Source organism: Branchiostoma lanceolatum, chromosome 9 (genome assembly GCF_035083965.1).
Source record: "Branchiostoma lanceolatum isolate klBraLanc5 chromosome 9, klBraLanc5.hap2, whole genome shotgun sequence".
Taxonomy (NCBI): Eukaryota; Metazoa; Chordata; class Leptocardii; order Amphioxiformes; family Branchiostomatidae; genus Branchiostoma; species Branchiostoma lanceolatum.
In genome coordinates this window covers 17449803-17465479 of record NC_089730.1, presented here as the reverse complement: position 1 = coordinate 17465479, position 15677 = coordinate 17449803, and the positions used below count along the sequence as shown (strand labels likewise).

Genomic DNA, 15677 nt, shown 5'->3' with positions numbered 1-15677 from the left:
TTCGTTAAAAAAAAAAAGTATGAGGTTCCATTACAGCTTGGTTCGGACCAGGGGCCTTCCTCACAGCCGAAGTCCTCGACGGGGAGACCCTGCAAGTCTCCTCGCAGACGTTTCCGTCCATCACAAACAGCCATCTTCTCGCCACCAGTTTGTTTACCCAAAATGTAAGATTTCAGAAGTTCAATACTGCTTTTTTTGGGAACTGAGGTATTGTTATCAATTTATGTTTTTGTTTGTTTGTTATCTCCACGAAAATGGATGTATTGTAGTCGGTTAGTGTTTGTTTGCTTGTCTTGGTGCGCATTTATGTGAATTCTTTCTCTTTATTTCTCTTTCTTTATTCAAATATCAAAAACTTACAGACAAAACATGCCTGGATGGCGATGATATTTACAATAAAATAGAGAACACCTACATACAATATATCAATATATACATCCAAACGTTCATCACTGATATAACAAGTGCCCATAATTGCACATTAGGATTTACTGATTGTTGTACAAACCGATTGCTTGATGTAGAAAAGAGTTCTGTAATATTTTTGTTCTTGTTGTGTTTGTTCCTGAGTGACCGTCCAGTAGCTGCGGATCTACAGGGGGGGGGGGGGGGGGGGATCGTGTAGGGGGTGGTCGTCTTGGACCATTTATTTGAAGTGTTTGACAGCGGCATCCTCGCGCGAATATTGCAGAGTGACAAGATGACATGTTGTAATAGGATACTTGGAGAATGGTTTTCCTCAAGGAACATGCCATATGTCTCCTTTCATCTCACCCATCCCCAGCCATTAACAAAAGAACCAGAAAAAGATATGCCGCTATTCTTCTCCAACTGTGCATGTAATTCAAATCCATCTTACTGTCGGCTATGCTGACCTGGTAATCAGGCACATTCACCAACAGCCACAGTCTGTCAGTTTCAATAAATATACAACTGTTGTTCCAGGTTATCTCGGTGGTAACACGGTTAAGTTTTTTGGGGGGAGGGGGGTTACCTGTAGATTGATTACTAGTCTTTTGTATATGCATGGGTGTGGTTGTGTCAGTGCAGACCAGTTGTTTTTAAATTATATATATTGGGTGTGGTTGTCTCAGTGCATTTATACTGTGCATGGTTTGCTTGCACGAAATGCTCTATATAGGCAGTGTCGGAAAACAAGTACCAATAGTGTGCTGTTTGTGTGTCAGGTGCTGATCGTAAAACAGTCATATGTCATCTTCTATCAAGGCGACCTTGCAGTCGGTATGTTTCTTCTGTTTTTAGTCTGCTCCCATAATGTCTTATTTTTCGTCATTGCAGCAACAGGTAGACATCTAGTGAGTGTGTGAATGAATGAATACGAAGGAATGATTTTTTATCGTCTGACGTATTCATATAAATGTAGTAACAATGTTTCCACTTTGTCATTGATAGTTCTTGGGAAAATGACAGCAAAGAGACTGGTATTCCACTTTGTTTCAGGCATACCGACAATGAAGGCTCTATCATACCTGTTGATCGTCACAGTTTTGGTTGCCGGTAAGTCTGCAATCGTACCCATATTTCCAGACTTCAAAATTTTCTTTCGTAAGGGAACGACATTAATCGAAACAGGTATAACCCAAAGCGTAATTTGTGAGACGGATCGTAATGCTTTCTAGATCGCTGATTGTACAATGCGGCTTCGCTATGGTTCACGTGTTCAGCCAAGCACACCGGGTCACCCCAACTCTTCTCGATTTGTGTGTTGGGTTTCGAACTCTTTGTTTACAGAGGTTTGACACATGAGGCTTGTTCCTGAAACTTCCCTATAAACGGTATTACCAGTTCTACATCACAGTCTTACAAGATCATTCATCACATTACTTGTTGAAGATTATTATTGAATTACTACCTACACCGACCTTGCAATTTAAGATTTTTTTGTCTTTATGTATGATTTTGTAACATTGATAGCCATCTTTCTTAACACTTATGAAAATCTTTTCTCGTACCTTTCACACCGATAAATGATGATAAATTTAGCGTGACCACTGTGACACTACCAACAAAGACCATACTGACCATTTTTTAGATTATATGTATATATATGTTAAGTGATTTTCCCCCAAATAGGGAATGTATGGACACCGTAAAATGTTTTCCTGCGATTAGTTCTTTCGAAGTTACGATATATGGATGATTTTGAAACACACAACGTAGTTAGTGGAAAAGTTTAACAATAGATCGACGTGTCATGTCTAAATTGGCCCATCTATAGAAGTCACAAAACGGTTGAAAAGATACTGGCTATATTGGTGCCAAGATATGTCCTTTTCAGAGTTTACAGAGTCACCGGGTGAGCTATTTTACTGCTGTGTGTGACACCGACTAAAAGACAAGACTATCTTCTTGGCGAGTCTGGGTTGCCTGTTATACTTACACATACATGTACCAGAAATAGTCATGCCTTTAAGTATCAGACCTCTCAACTTAGGATTGATGTGTTCAAAAGTTCGTATTTTCCTGGAACGATCGTAGAGTGGAACTCGTTGCCACCAAGTACCATAGAAGCATCTTCAATGGACAGATATAAACAATGTATGCAGTTACAGACACATCACTAGTGAAAGGTTTAGAAGAATGAATTAACGTACTCTATTACGATATGTCTGATTTCCTACAGTAGAGTGGGAGACTTGTGAAGCGCTGAAGTGTTACAGCTGCGCCCACAGCCAATATCCAGGAAACAGCAGTGACGTCTGTTACTATTTGCCGGATGAAAAATGGAATCAAGAAAGATGTTCAAAATTGTTCAACCACTGCTTTGTAAGTGTGAATCTTGTTAGAGATATTTAGTTGCTAACTGTGTTATATGGATGTTTGTCAAATCGCAAATATATATATATATATTTTATATAGAAACATCACAATATCACAACACTGGTGCTTTTTTTAAACATCAGAACAGAATCAGACATTGCCTGAACTGTTGGTGGTAATCTTTACAAATAGAAGACATAGAAAACATTTAAAGAAACAGTTCCTTGTATCAATTTAAGAAAACATGCTGAAACCAGTGACAGTATCTTAATGTCAAAGGCAATACCAACAAACTAATACTAGTCGGGCCCACCCTGCTAGCCGGTCACCCGATAGTTACCTTCGTCAATGTTTTCGTCAGTGATCGTTGGTGAGTACTAGTGTCCATCTGCGTACACATACAATAACCCAAGAATGCTTGGATGGATTGTCTTGATATTTGGTCTTTGGTTAGGTCTCGAAATGATTAGATTTTGGGCACCCAGCGACATTTTAAGATACTGCAGTGAAACTTCCGATTTCGATATCTCGTGTTCTTGACATACGCCAGTCATAATATTTCAGTGGTAAATAGCTTTTTGAAGGGAGATTAGGTCGTGTATGTTTGCCCCCCCCCCCCTTAGCGGTTTTCTTGGAACTGCAGGGGCCAATTTTGTTTTAGAGTTTGAAATAGAATATCTCAGAAAGGTGTTGACAGATCGTCATGATTTTTGGTATGTAGATAACTTAAGGTATGAATTGAATAATCATACAGTAATTGTGCAAATCAGGAGCTAGTTTGCATAATCAATGAAGTAAGTTTATAAATCCGCTGCATTCCATTATAGGACTCTCAAACACATGACATATACAATTGATAAAGAGATGATATCGATAAAGATTAATTATGCAAATGAATAGTTTAGGAATACAGTGCATTCCATGACAAGACTCTCAAACATGCGAAGTTATCGATATCAGGTCATGGAACTCTTAGACTAGTTGAATATGCTGGTGGCTGACATAAAAATATCTAACAGCTGGCGAGAAGGTCTTATGAACGCGATTCCACACCTAAAAGTTGTAGGCATCCTTCCATCCCTAAACTTACTTTTAAAATATATATACCAGATGAGACGTGTGGCATTTTAAAAACACCGGTACCTTCCTTATGTTTCATTAGTACACTTACAGATATAATGCAGTCTTCATAATTCTTTATGCATGTTTTGTTGTCAGAGGCAAGAAACGCGTGAAGAAATATCGGAAGACAATCATGAAATTATCTTCATGGGAGGCTGTGGAGGTGAAGGTGCCTGTGGAGGTATGTCATAGAACTCTGCTGTAAATGTGATCCTGTTGATTGAGTTGTAGTATTGAAATTTACGATTCTGACATAAAGATTATCTAGATATATCCAAATATCTAAAGTCTCATTTACGCATATCTCTTAGGACCAGATGGCAGGACACAATATACTACTAGCCGGGAACAGACATATGACAGACGATGCTGTGACACAGACCTCTGCAATACTGCCGACTTCTGGTCTGATCGATTGAACGGCACCGCTACACCAACAGTTTGCAACATACTGATGCTGGTCACAGCCGCTATGACGTGCTACTGGATATAAACCTATGAGGAGCGTATTCACGTGACGTCATCAATGTGTCCACCGCCATGTTGGGGACCCTATTTGTATTTCAGTGAGTGGTGTTATCATAGTCCAAACGTTTTCGGATAGTTAGATATCTTCTGACACCTCGACATAACCACCATCAAATGTTCAAAGTACAGAGAAAAGAGTGACACAATAATATTTCAAATCTTTACGATAAAACGCACATGCAATGTGTATGTGCAAGTAGGTTATATGCAACGTTATGTGTACGTAACAATTCGTTTAAATGCGAACTGGGCACAACAACATGCATGGCGGTCAATGTTCTTCGATGTAACATTATCTTCATTCATGTCAAAACTCTTGATTAATGTGAGTATCAGTATATGGCTTCAGTGAATTCGCTCTATACTACACGCCATGTAAGAGGCGTCACAGTAATGCTAATGATAACTATGGCATCCTGGGACGTGTAGCAACGCACACTTTCAAATGTCTGCTGTTATGCTTGACTTCTTTGTTTTCTTCTTTCAATCAGTGTAAGAAGGATTTTTTTCTGTAATACGAGGGTTTTCTGAAAATTGTAGGATCAGAGTAAAGATTTTTCTTTCCGCCAAAGACGAGAAGAAATTGAAACTAATTTTGTGCTTGTTTTTTTAGACAGCTCAGTTGTAAAGGTAATAGATGTATTAGGCATTACTAGACATTAGTAGTAGGCATCGTAATCGCATACATTCATGTATTTGTGGCCTTTGTGGCATGCTAATGATGTGTAATTATAAAAATGACATGCAGCTGTTATACAGTAATATATATTCATATACTAGTATACGAATACTCATAATATACTCTTTACATAGCTCCGATGCGCCGTCTAGCAATTACAAAAGGCAAAGCAGTAGCTACTGCTGTGCTGTTCCTAATTGCTAGACGGCGCTTTTGAGCCATGAAGTGTCCGTGCATCTGACACGTGTGCATGAAACGTCAAATGACTTTACAGATTTGTGCCATACAATTTGATCAGCAAAGGACATGAAGTTGACATACATCTATGTGTCATATCGAAACTGTAAAGAAAACATTGCAAATGATCGTCTTCTGACAAGTACAGTATTTGATATCTTTGCCACATTTTGGTACATTTTTATCTCCGTGAAAATTGGAGGTTATGTTTTCGGGAGCGTTCGTGTGTGCGTACGTACGTCATGCTGTATGTGTGTCTGTCAACACGATAAGTCGAGGGGGCCTGGGTACATTGTCTGCATGCTTTGCATTGTTTTGATTAATTTTTTCTGGTACATCTTAATTAATCCGAATTACATATGGAAAGACTCGTTAGCTGAGCAACTTACCCTTCCCTTTCTTCCATCCCGGGGGCCATATCCCCACGTTAAAAATGTCACAAAAATGCAAGCATTAGCCTAACTTTCTCCTGGCTAGTTGAACTGACTCCATATCGGGGTGGAAGTGTGCCAGATAGCTCTTTCCGGTGATACCTCTCCCCCGGGCGCAGGTGTGCACGTGGAGTTTAATCTGCCATATTTCCTGGCGCGGGCCCATAATCGACCTGCGGCACGGCTGGGGTACGGGCCGACCTATTGATCTGGAGTCAAGGCCGCGGCCGGCAAGAGCTGATCACAATTAGCAGTTTTGACGGCAATTCATCACCGGAACAGGCCGAACATGGTCTCCAAACTCACACCAGTTACCTGCTACCTGTAGTATCTTTGGTGCTATGAGGGTCTGCATGGGGGTCCCGACAGCGCTTTACGTTAAATCCAGTACGACTGCCTACGCATTGCGCTTAACGAGTAGTTAACTATTTACCCAATATTATGCTAGATATGACTTCATATAGAACTGTCTACTCCGCTACGAATTACACAAAATCAAAATAGCTTGCCAATACAGAAAAGGGACATGCAGGCCTCTATTGCTGGCCAATGCAACATGATATTGTGAAAGACCTTACTAAGGTGAGGCATGATTCCTCCTTTTTCGGGATATCTATTAGTGCAATGTGACCTTAAGCTTGCAAAACAGCTGGCACTTTCCGCCAAGCACCCCGTGACAAGTGTGTTGGGTTCTTTTACCGTGAAGAAGATTGACGCCAAGGATAACGCCAAAGACTAAAAGTATAAAGTAGTTTGTTTCAGTGCAATTTCATGATTTTCTAATACAGGCTCAGAATAGCTAGGCACGAATCAGATAGTCATTGTACTTTTGGGGAGAATTTCGGCCCCGTCACTAGCAATAGCTACGCTTTAAACTCGCGCTCCTAGCGGTCGCCTAACAAATGGCACCCCAGGCGAGGGCCTAGCGGTAGGAGGGCCATGTAGTCCCTGAGAACGGGAGATTGTGTAACTCCGGTTTGGTTACTACGGAATGCGGGCTTGTGATAATAGATACGTTAACGGGAACCCCCTCGATGGCAAAATCCACCTTAAGACTGCCCACACGCTGGACATTTGACGTACAGGGATTGAACTACAGGGATTCCCACTATATCGGAGTGCCCAGTCCCAAGTTCCGGCCTGATTCTTGGGGCCTCTTAGTATTGTTCTAATTTTAGACTATGACGTCAGGGTATAGCCCGTCCTGCCACTGGTGATGGACAACAGCTGTGTCTGGAGGTCAAGTTGATGACGTCGTACCCTGCCTCAGGACAGGGGTGACTCAGAAATAAGGCGGAAAACAAGGAAATGTATAACCTGGTACCAACCCACTGGGACGGTATAAAGTTTTTAATGGCCAAATTACCACTGAGTATGGTTACTTCTTTTCCCGCAGCTAATATTTCAGGGCAGTGGCAGTAAATCTCAAATTGAACCAAAATTAGAATCATTTCCTGTTGTCTATAAGTTGTGCCAAAATCAGTTATCAAACGTACTAGACAGGAGGAAATGATTCTCGTATAATTGGGTTGTTGTCAATATCCATGCATTTATTCTACACAATTCAAATTAAAATCATTCGTTATGATACGATAACGTATAATAATTCATAGCGGTACAACTTTATAAAATACACACCGTATATGGCCTTCGTCAGTCAGTCCATGGTAAAGTCCTAACACACATGCATATCATAAAAATACATATGTGATAGATTTTCGTTAAAACGTAATCAACATATTGTGATATCGTTGGTTTCTCCGTTCGTGTCTTTTAATTTGATATTAACATCAACCGACTAAATACTTCACCGTATATTTTCGAAACTTATACACTCGGAAGAGTACTCTATTCAAAAGGTAGTTTTAGCCCGCATTGTAATATTGTCTATGAAAAACAGTCGGACTGCTAAATGCATTTCTTATCTCAATAATGTAATATTTCATCATAATCAACATGTTTCTATTTCCTTGAATAGAATAGAAATGATAATATTAGACTTAAGTTATAGCTGTTTTTTCTAATGAGCAACATATCACGCTTCCCACCAACAGTTCACTGAAGCACCAAATCTACTTGAAAGATGTCAAGTTCATGCACATGGCACATAGTCATTGTCACTCTCAACATCTTGACCTTGACATAACAGCGGACACATGTGGCTCATTAGCTTGTGTAAAAGCTTCTGCACGTAAAGGTCTGTCACGGCATGACATACATGTAGCGTTTCCAGTTTGGGCACTTCCCAGGGATGCCTGATTATATCAAACAATTTTACCGAAAATAATGCCATTAGTAAACCTACTAAAAAAAGGGGAAATTTTCGTGAATATAGCAATTTTACCGAATACAATGAAATTCTACTGGCAATTACAATTTTACCAAATACAGAGCAATTCTATTGGTATACGTAGCAAATATACAGCTTTCGAATAGGCTTTGGAATTGCTTAGTATTAAATTTCCAAGTCTACTAACAGAATTGCAGTGTGTAATTGCTAAGTATACTTTGGGACCGCTGGCATTCCTCAAACTGCTAGAACGGACAAGTCTTCGCCCATAGGTGTACATACTTAGCCTGCAGGTCATACGATAACAGGTCCATGCCCTTTGCCTGCTCCTTGATAATTCTCTAATTCTCAAAAGACCTAATTGAAGACTGGCTGATCCCATCTAAGAAGACATCACGGAATTCTGCGATCCCTAGACTACATGGGATCAAATGCGTTGGTGTATTGTTCATCCTGAAATCACGATCTTTGCGTGACTATTAATACTCCTGAGCTCAATTGTACGTGTGGAACCTTCGTGTTGGCATTATGGTAAGCCTTGTTAGCGCGCGATGTAAAGAACGAAAGTTATGGCACAACGGTTAGGGAGGTTTAGAGAGGCTGGTTACATCAACAGAATTTAATAGATCGATATAGCCTAGTGAAGGGCCCAGCATAGGGCTGTTTTACATCCATCTTTCATTGGAATTTTTGACCGACAGAAAATATTGCTGACGGCAGATCTTTCGGAATCCCACCCCGTAAAAGTTTCCCGGAGTGCGCTAATCTACCTGGGCGGGCAGGCAACACTTCTAGAACCGAGGACATCCCGCTGAGCTCCCAGGCTAGCACGGTAAAGCCAACGAAGTTACTCTGGCAAGGTCGCACGCCACGTCCATTCAGAGTTAGACGAATCACCCTCGTTTCCGTTAAAGGAAACAAGACCAGATGTACTCCCCACGAAAACACCGACTTATCCTTATCAGCAATACGCCAAATGAAAAGATGCTGTGTCACAATGTTGATCTTCTAATTCACAACACTTTTGGATTGGAAGCTGAAGATTGATATCGTTGTATCGAGGAAGCGACCGGGCCAGTCTGAAGTCGCCTACACATATAACCCACGGCATCCGGCACGTTTAGAAGGTCAGGTTCAAGGCGGCTGTTTACTGTATAAAGGAGGAAAACTGCTCACGCTATATCCTTTGGGAGAAGTTGTGCCAGCTGTAAAAGGGTAAGGTTTGAAGCGATCTGGAAACTGGATACATTTGCCGCAGTGGGGTTGAAACTCTGCAAACCCTCTGGGCACAGGCTTCAGCTCACCATCACGGACACAACACGCAGCAGCTGTTTTTAGTACATCGCGTCTGAGGGTTTACCGAGAAAGGCTACTGACGTCTTATACAAAGTCTACCTGGAAGATCGTACTTATTTTCTTTAAGGAAACCACCGTTGGCGTTGCTTAAACTAAAGTAAGACAGAACTCGGAACAAGGAAGAACCCAGGCTGTGTCGGAGTGCCTGACTCAGTGGGTGGTGCGTCACCAGTCGAGACCATACCTTGGAAAGCTTCTTAAAGCCAGTTTGACATCTTTATCGACACTAGGATGTCCGGTCTGATCATGAAGCCAACTGAAGGAGAATTTCCTACCGACTTCGCGCCTTTTGTCGACACTGCTGGAACATTTGTTGATAATAAGACCGCTGTACGTGGTGGAGATGATGTTCTTTTCGCATCGGAGGCGCCGTATCAAGGGATCCAGATTTCCTACTTGGTTCTCGCCATGAGTCTCTCGCTGGTTGGGAACATGGCCGTGATAGTCGTTGTGGCTTACGACAAGAAACTTCGCAAACCCGGGAACTATTTACTCTGCGGCTTGTCGTGCGGGGACATCGTGCAGTCGCTCATATTCGTACCGACAGCGCTCAACGTTCTGACCCGGGGACTCGACCACGTCCCGACCGGGGCCTTGTGCGTGGTCCAAGGGGCGCTGTTCCAAGTCGCGTGCGTGTTCTCGCTAAACGCTCTCAGTGCCATCGCCTTCGACAGGTACCAGTTCATCTGTAACCCTCTCCACTACCAGACCAGGATGACGAAAGGAAAGATAGCGGGTATGTTGGTCATATGTTTGATATTAGGACTCGTTGCCGGCATCGCGCCCTCCATAGAAGGACAAACATACGAGTACATGCCGGGGTATCTCATGTGTCGGTACCGCGGGTCTCTGGGCGCGGACAGAGTCATCATGACCGTGTGCTGCTTTATTCCCACCGTGGTTATCATGACTTACACCTACGGCAACATCTTCAGAGAAGCCAGGCGACACCAGAAACGTCTCTGGCGAACCTCGAACAAATCCTCCCCGCAAGAAGCCGAGTTCCGCCGAGGACTGAAGACAGCCGTCACGATAGGCATCGTGTTCGTTATCTTCTGGGTCAGCTGGCTGCCCTTCCTCGTAACCACGATTTCTCTCAACTACAAAGACAGCAAGGACTTGACTACATTTCAACGGTTAGCTCAACGGATTTCTCCAATGTTATACATCGTATCTACCTTCACGAACCCAATCATTTACTGCTTTAGGAACAGGACATTTCTGAAAGCGTTGTGCAATCTTGCAGAGAAGACATTCGGTCCAAAGAAAGACGCTTTCATGATGGATAAACGTTTGTCTATAAGGATGAAGCAAAGGAAGCTTCCGGCAAGATCACTTTCTTCAGAAATGAGTTGAGTTTCTATTTTTACGTTGAAGATGTATATTTCTGTAGTATTCTTGTTTTGTTTGTGGTTATCATGCTTCGTATGTCACTCAATAAGTAGTTAGTGAATGAACTGATGATGTTATGTATTCAACGATTATGGCTTTAAATATTTCTGGATGAATACCAGGCATGGACGCACAAGGGGAGATAAAACTTGTTATAATCATTGACAAGCGTGTATGTATCAGCTTTGGAAAAAATATGTATATATTTGATATCTTCAGGACTGACTGTTAACTCCTTGTAAAGGGGTCAATCTTAGATGCATGTGCTTAATGTGTTGAAACGATGCCATGTCCATATGGAGGATCTGTACAGTACTGTAGCGATGCGAGTATGCTGTATCTTACTTTCTTCATAACGCTACAAGTGGCGTGGTTTGCAAATAAACGACGTACAGGCTACGATTTCAGTGTGTAAGCAGTCTCTTTATTTAATCCTTACAACAACGTGGCAACTTGAAGGCACATTGATGCTATCACCATTTCGGCTTGACAAATAAGCATAAAACAAAACCGCAGTGAACTGCTGTTGACAAAAAAATAATTGGTGACGAAAGGGTTATTAAAATATGACATTTTTGCTGGATAAACGCAATGATGATAATAACGTGTAAGAAGTTTAAGGTTCATTTTTGCCCGCCCTAGAGCTATTACCTACTTAAAAGCTAATATTATGATACGAAGCCCACTGTCCACGAACCAGTGCAACTTGTACAGATCTTTCAATGCAGTAACCTGGAATCAAGGTTGTGCCAGGACGGCTCCTCGGCAACCATAGTCGGGGTTTGGGGGTGTAACCTTTAGCACACTGAACTAGCCGTTTAGCACCCCATTCTCTATTGGCAGCAGGCAGGAGGTTAGAGCAAAACTTTTATCGTGGACATCCTGACCCAACCGTGCCGACGTTTTAGCTTAGCTTGTGGAAGCTGTGGCAACAGTCTGGATACCTGACTATCAACATCACATCTACACTCTAAGTTCTGCGAAAACACACCCACTTCAGATTAGAGAGTCAGGGCTTCTGAGTCAGTAGGAAGTCGAGTGTAAGGCTGGCACAGGTTTAGCGTGTTGAACTTGGCTGGAACTACAATCTCATGATCAGCCTTGAGACGACATGAGTCTGTGCTGTAAGGCAGTGACGATGAACTTGACCCCGGGAGGGATAAATCATCGTCAGGTCAAGGTTTGGCTCTAAACTAGAGATGGGGACAGTTCAAGAAACCACGAAAGTGAGTGTGGGTGGGTGGGACGTTTTGGTTCAGGAAATACCGGTGACTCAAAAATGTTACCTCTCACTACTGGCTATGATTACACAGTGTCATGAAACGGTGCTTTTTGCGAGAAGCTCTCCCCCTTACATGGAAATATAAGAGTAAAACCCAACTTGATTGCACGACAATTGTACACGATACAAAGTATGACAACAATTCTTAAACATAATACAAAATAGAATAAAATAAAAGTTAACAACTTAATTACCCATATGATACAATACGGGCTAGCATACGTTTATTGAATCAGTTACATAATCGAGTGGGGCTAATCGTTACTTTTGGTATGTTTTCTAATGACAAAGCAGTTGTATATATAGTGTGCTTTCGAATCACTGTTACATATCTTGCGTATGCTTTCGTAGGATACTCGCAGGGTGAATATGACTTGAATTAAGCAACAAAGCATTTGATATTCAAAATGATGAATAACACGATCTTGTTGAGCACTTATTGAGAAAACATAATTCAAAGTACTGATTTGGCCGAGTGGCTATGAATTTACAAACTTGACGAATGAATCTCTGTACTTTTTGGTTACTACTGAACACTTTTGTGTTCGTATTTCCTTCCTCCAGTGACTATAAAACCAAGGACCGAGTCCTTTCGAAAGATGAAGAAATCATTTCTAACCCTGACAACTTGTAAATAAGTGTTTCCTCCACAGGGAATGTCCGCGTGATGATGACGCGATGACTCTCACAGCTGTCAATGATTTCTAATCTAATCATTTCCGTCATATCACAACACCGGACGCTGCTTCTGTTTTTGTACCCATCCCACGGTGGATGAGTGTGGTGTGTAGGCGTGATTGACACAGTAAAATGTGGTCATTGACAGGCTCCCAACAGGAACCGTAATAATGCTACAATATCAAAACATATCCTCTTTAAAATACATTTTATTCAGTTTGACTTTAAGCTACATATCTGTTATCTGTTATCAGTCCTAGTTCGTGGTGACCCCACTATAGCACCTTACATTCACAAGAGAGCGCAGACAAATATTTATGATTTAAAACCGACTTATATTTCCAGTCAGGAAGCCTGCTGCATGTACTAGATGTTTTATGTTGTTCTATGTGGTACAGGTCACGTAACGTTAAATACTGATTATTCAAAGCATGAAAAACCCGCATAAATCACATAGTTCAGCTACATCTGCTTAGAAATCAGAAATGTTGGTATCGTCTAAAATCCAACGCCATGACTGTATCACCCATTTTTGTTCCACATCTAATATAGTCTGGCAGTTTCCGGCAGCTGGCGATGGCCGTGGGATACTCCAAAGGCAGCTCGCGAAGGCCATAGACTCCGGGTGACGGATTAGTCTTGTGCAGACAAGGATAACGACCATCAACATGGTATATAAATAAACGTTTTCACATGCTTCTGCTGGGATTGTGAGGTGCCTAATAGTAGCCTCCGTTGCAGACTCTGAAGCGGCTTTTTGGGGGGCTAAATAATACACTTTTTGCAGCCACCCCGTAACTATCAGCCATCCTGTAACCATCAGCCGCCTAGAGTCTGCGTTATTACGGCATGTCAAAGCGAAATTAAAATCACGTTAGGGCGATTAACGCAGAGGTGCGAATTTCCTGCCTATGGTAGACCGCACAATAAGAACAGTATACACGCACCTCCCCCAGTCAGTGTGCTGTCACGCTTGTGGCAAAATAGTTTGCCATTTCTACTGCTCCTAAAGACAAACTTCGATTATTAGAAGCAGTGTTTCCGCCAGACCGCGACTGAGATCTTGAGAGGCCGTCCACTTGGGGAGGGCCGTACCGCGAAAATTGATTGACCGTACCGCGAAAATTGATTGAGCGTACCGCGAAAATTAATTGACTAGGAAAAGTACTAGTAACTGAATGTTGTGATCAGAAAAAAACTTTGTTAATTTTTCAAAATCAATTTGTTACGAAGGTCGCTATAATACTGCTTCAATTGTCACAAAATGCGATCTATTTTGACAAGAAACGCCCGAAGTGTAAAGGGAAATTCCCGCCCGTGTGGTCACGTCACATCTTGCTGTCAACCAATCAGAGCACAGTCTTTATGACGCATGGTTACAGGATGGCTGATAGTTACGGGGTGGCTGCAAAAAGTGTATTATTTAGCCCCCCAAAAAGCCGCTTCAGAGTCTGCAACGGAGGCTACCTAATAGTATATATAGTTTGAATGATTTCTTATTCATAAACATGAGATACGAGAATAAAGTTAGGAGATAGGCTCCCTGGATTTCCATGAAGATTCAGTAATAGTAGCTAAGTAAGTTCGACTTAGTGTTTTTTTTTTAAATTTCTGTTCCCTCTCCAAGCTGAGAAACGGGGAATACTTGAACGACGTATAGAAAATCACACAAGTAAACAACCGAGCCTGCCCTACATCTGCTTAGAGATCCCGCAATGTCTCTTTATTATCTTTTCTGATTTCATCATTTGGTCTCATGTCGTGAGTGTGTGAAACCAGGAAGAGTCACGATTTCCGCTCTGATGATGACTTGGCAAAATACAGAAAACATGAGGGTATACATGTGTTATATGTATGGCTTTACATATAAAACCGGTATTCGGAAATTAGTAGCAGGGTATTTATACAAACTTGGCCTGTTGGAGTACATACTTGTGATCACCCCAAGTTCAGCCGTATAATTTCAGCCTCTAAAACCTCCCTGTGTTTCAGACAGGGTGACAACGTTGGCATGGAGCCCAGAATGCCATCTGGGTTGTGTCCACTACAACCCAGGCCCACTACAGCAAAGGGAGATTATGTTTATTCAAAGGCCTCTTCTGGAAAGAACTATGCTTACGCGTAATTACATCCGTAAACGTATCTGTTCCCTGACCAACTTCCGAGTAACGGTAGAGCACAGAGTGGACCAACCACTACACCGACTTCCGGTCCTGACGTCAGAGATTAGCTTCGCGTTTAGACAGGACTCTGGGCTCTGCGGTGTTCATTGGGCAGATCCAGTAAATCAGATCCAGACACAGTTTGTAGCGACAGCTTGGGAGACAGTTGGCCGACCTTTTGGAGACAATTTGGATGTCAGCCTTGTTGTTGGATCGCCGCCTGGAGTGAGGAGAGCTGTTTGGGGAGAGTTCAGCAGTGCGACCTGTCCTGTTTACGGCAACCAAACATGGCGCTGTTCAGGGACCTGCAGTCTATTCGTCTTCGCCAGGAGGTGGCGTTATTATTGAACATGGATCAACCCATCTCAGGACACGACTACCGTCTGCTAGCTGAACTACTAGGGTACGAATATACCTTTATTCGGGCTTTTGGAACAACCAGTAACCCAACCTTACGTCTGCTTGAAGACTGGGAGACTAAAAGAGACGCAACCGTGAAGAAACTATGTGACTCCCTAGAAGAAATGGAAAGATATGACGTACTACAGTTAATACAGGACCACGTTAAACAAGCAGAGCCCGGAAAAACACTCGTGGTTCAGGAAACGGGTAGAGCCCCTTCCGAGTCTGTGACGTCACATATTGGTTTCGCAATCACGAAGACGGATGTCGGGTCAAGTGTCACTACTCCAAGCTCGCTGGAGTCGGTTGGCTCCGTCCCTTCCGGCTCGTTAACGAC

General features: G+C 42.2%; 1 protein-coding gene and 1 long non-coding RNA gene across 2 annotated transcripts; both read left to right on the top strand.

Annotated features, from left to right (window-relative positions):
* The first annotated feature begins 1131 nt into the window (after positions 1-1131).
* LOC136441523 (uncharacterized) lies at positions 1132-4087 on the top strand. The gene is made up of 4 exons (XR_010756901.1): positions 1132-1242; positions 1462-1518; positions 2645-2787; positions 4000-4087. It is a non-coding gene; the product is annotated as an uncharacterized lncRNA (long non-coding RNA).
* A 4954-nt stretch (positions 4088-9041) lies between these two features.
* Positions 9042-11218, top strand: LOC136441519 (trace amine-associated receptor 3-like). The gene has a single exon (XM_066437856.1). It carries the CDS (start codon positions 9656-9658, stop codon positions 10778-10780), a length of 1125 nt encoding a protein of 374 aa, XP_066293953.1. The 5' UTR covers positions 9042-9655; the 3' UTR covers positions 10781-11218.
* The last annotated feature ends 4459 nt before the right edge of the window (positions 11219-15677 follow it).

Bases quoted from the DNA above. Each gene is read 5' to 3' on its own strand.
- LOC136441519 (XM_066437856.1), top strand. From the start codon at position 9,656: ATGTCCGGTCTGATCATGAAGCCAACTGAAGGAGAATTTCCTACCGAC.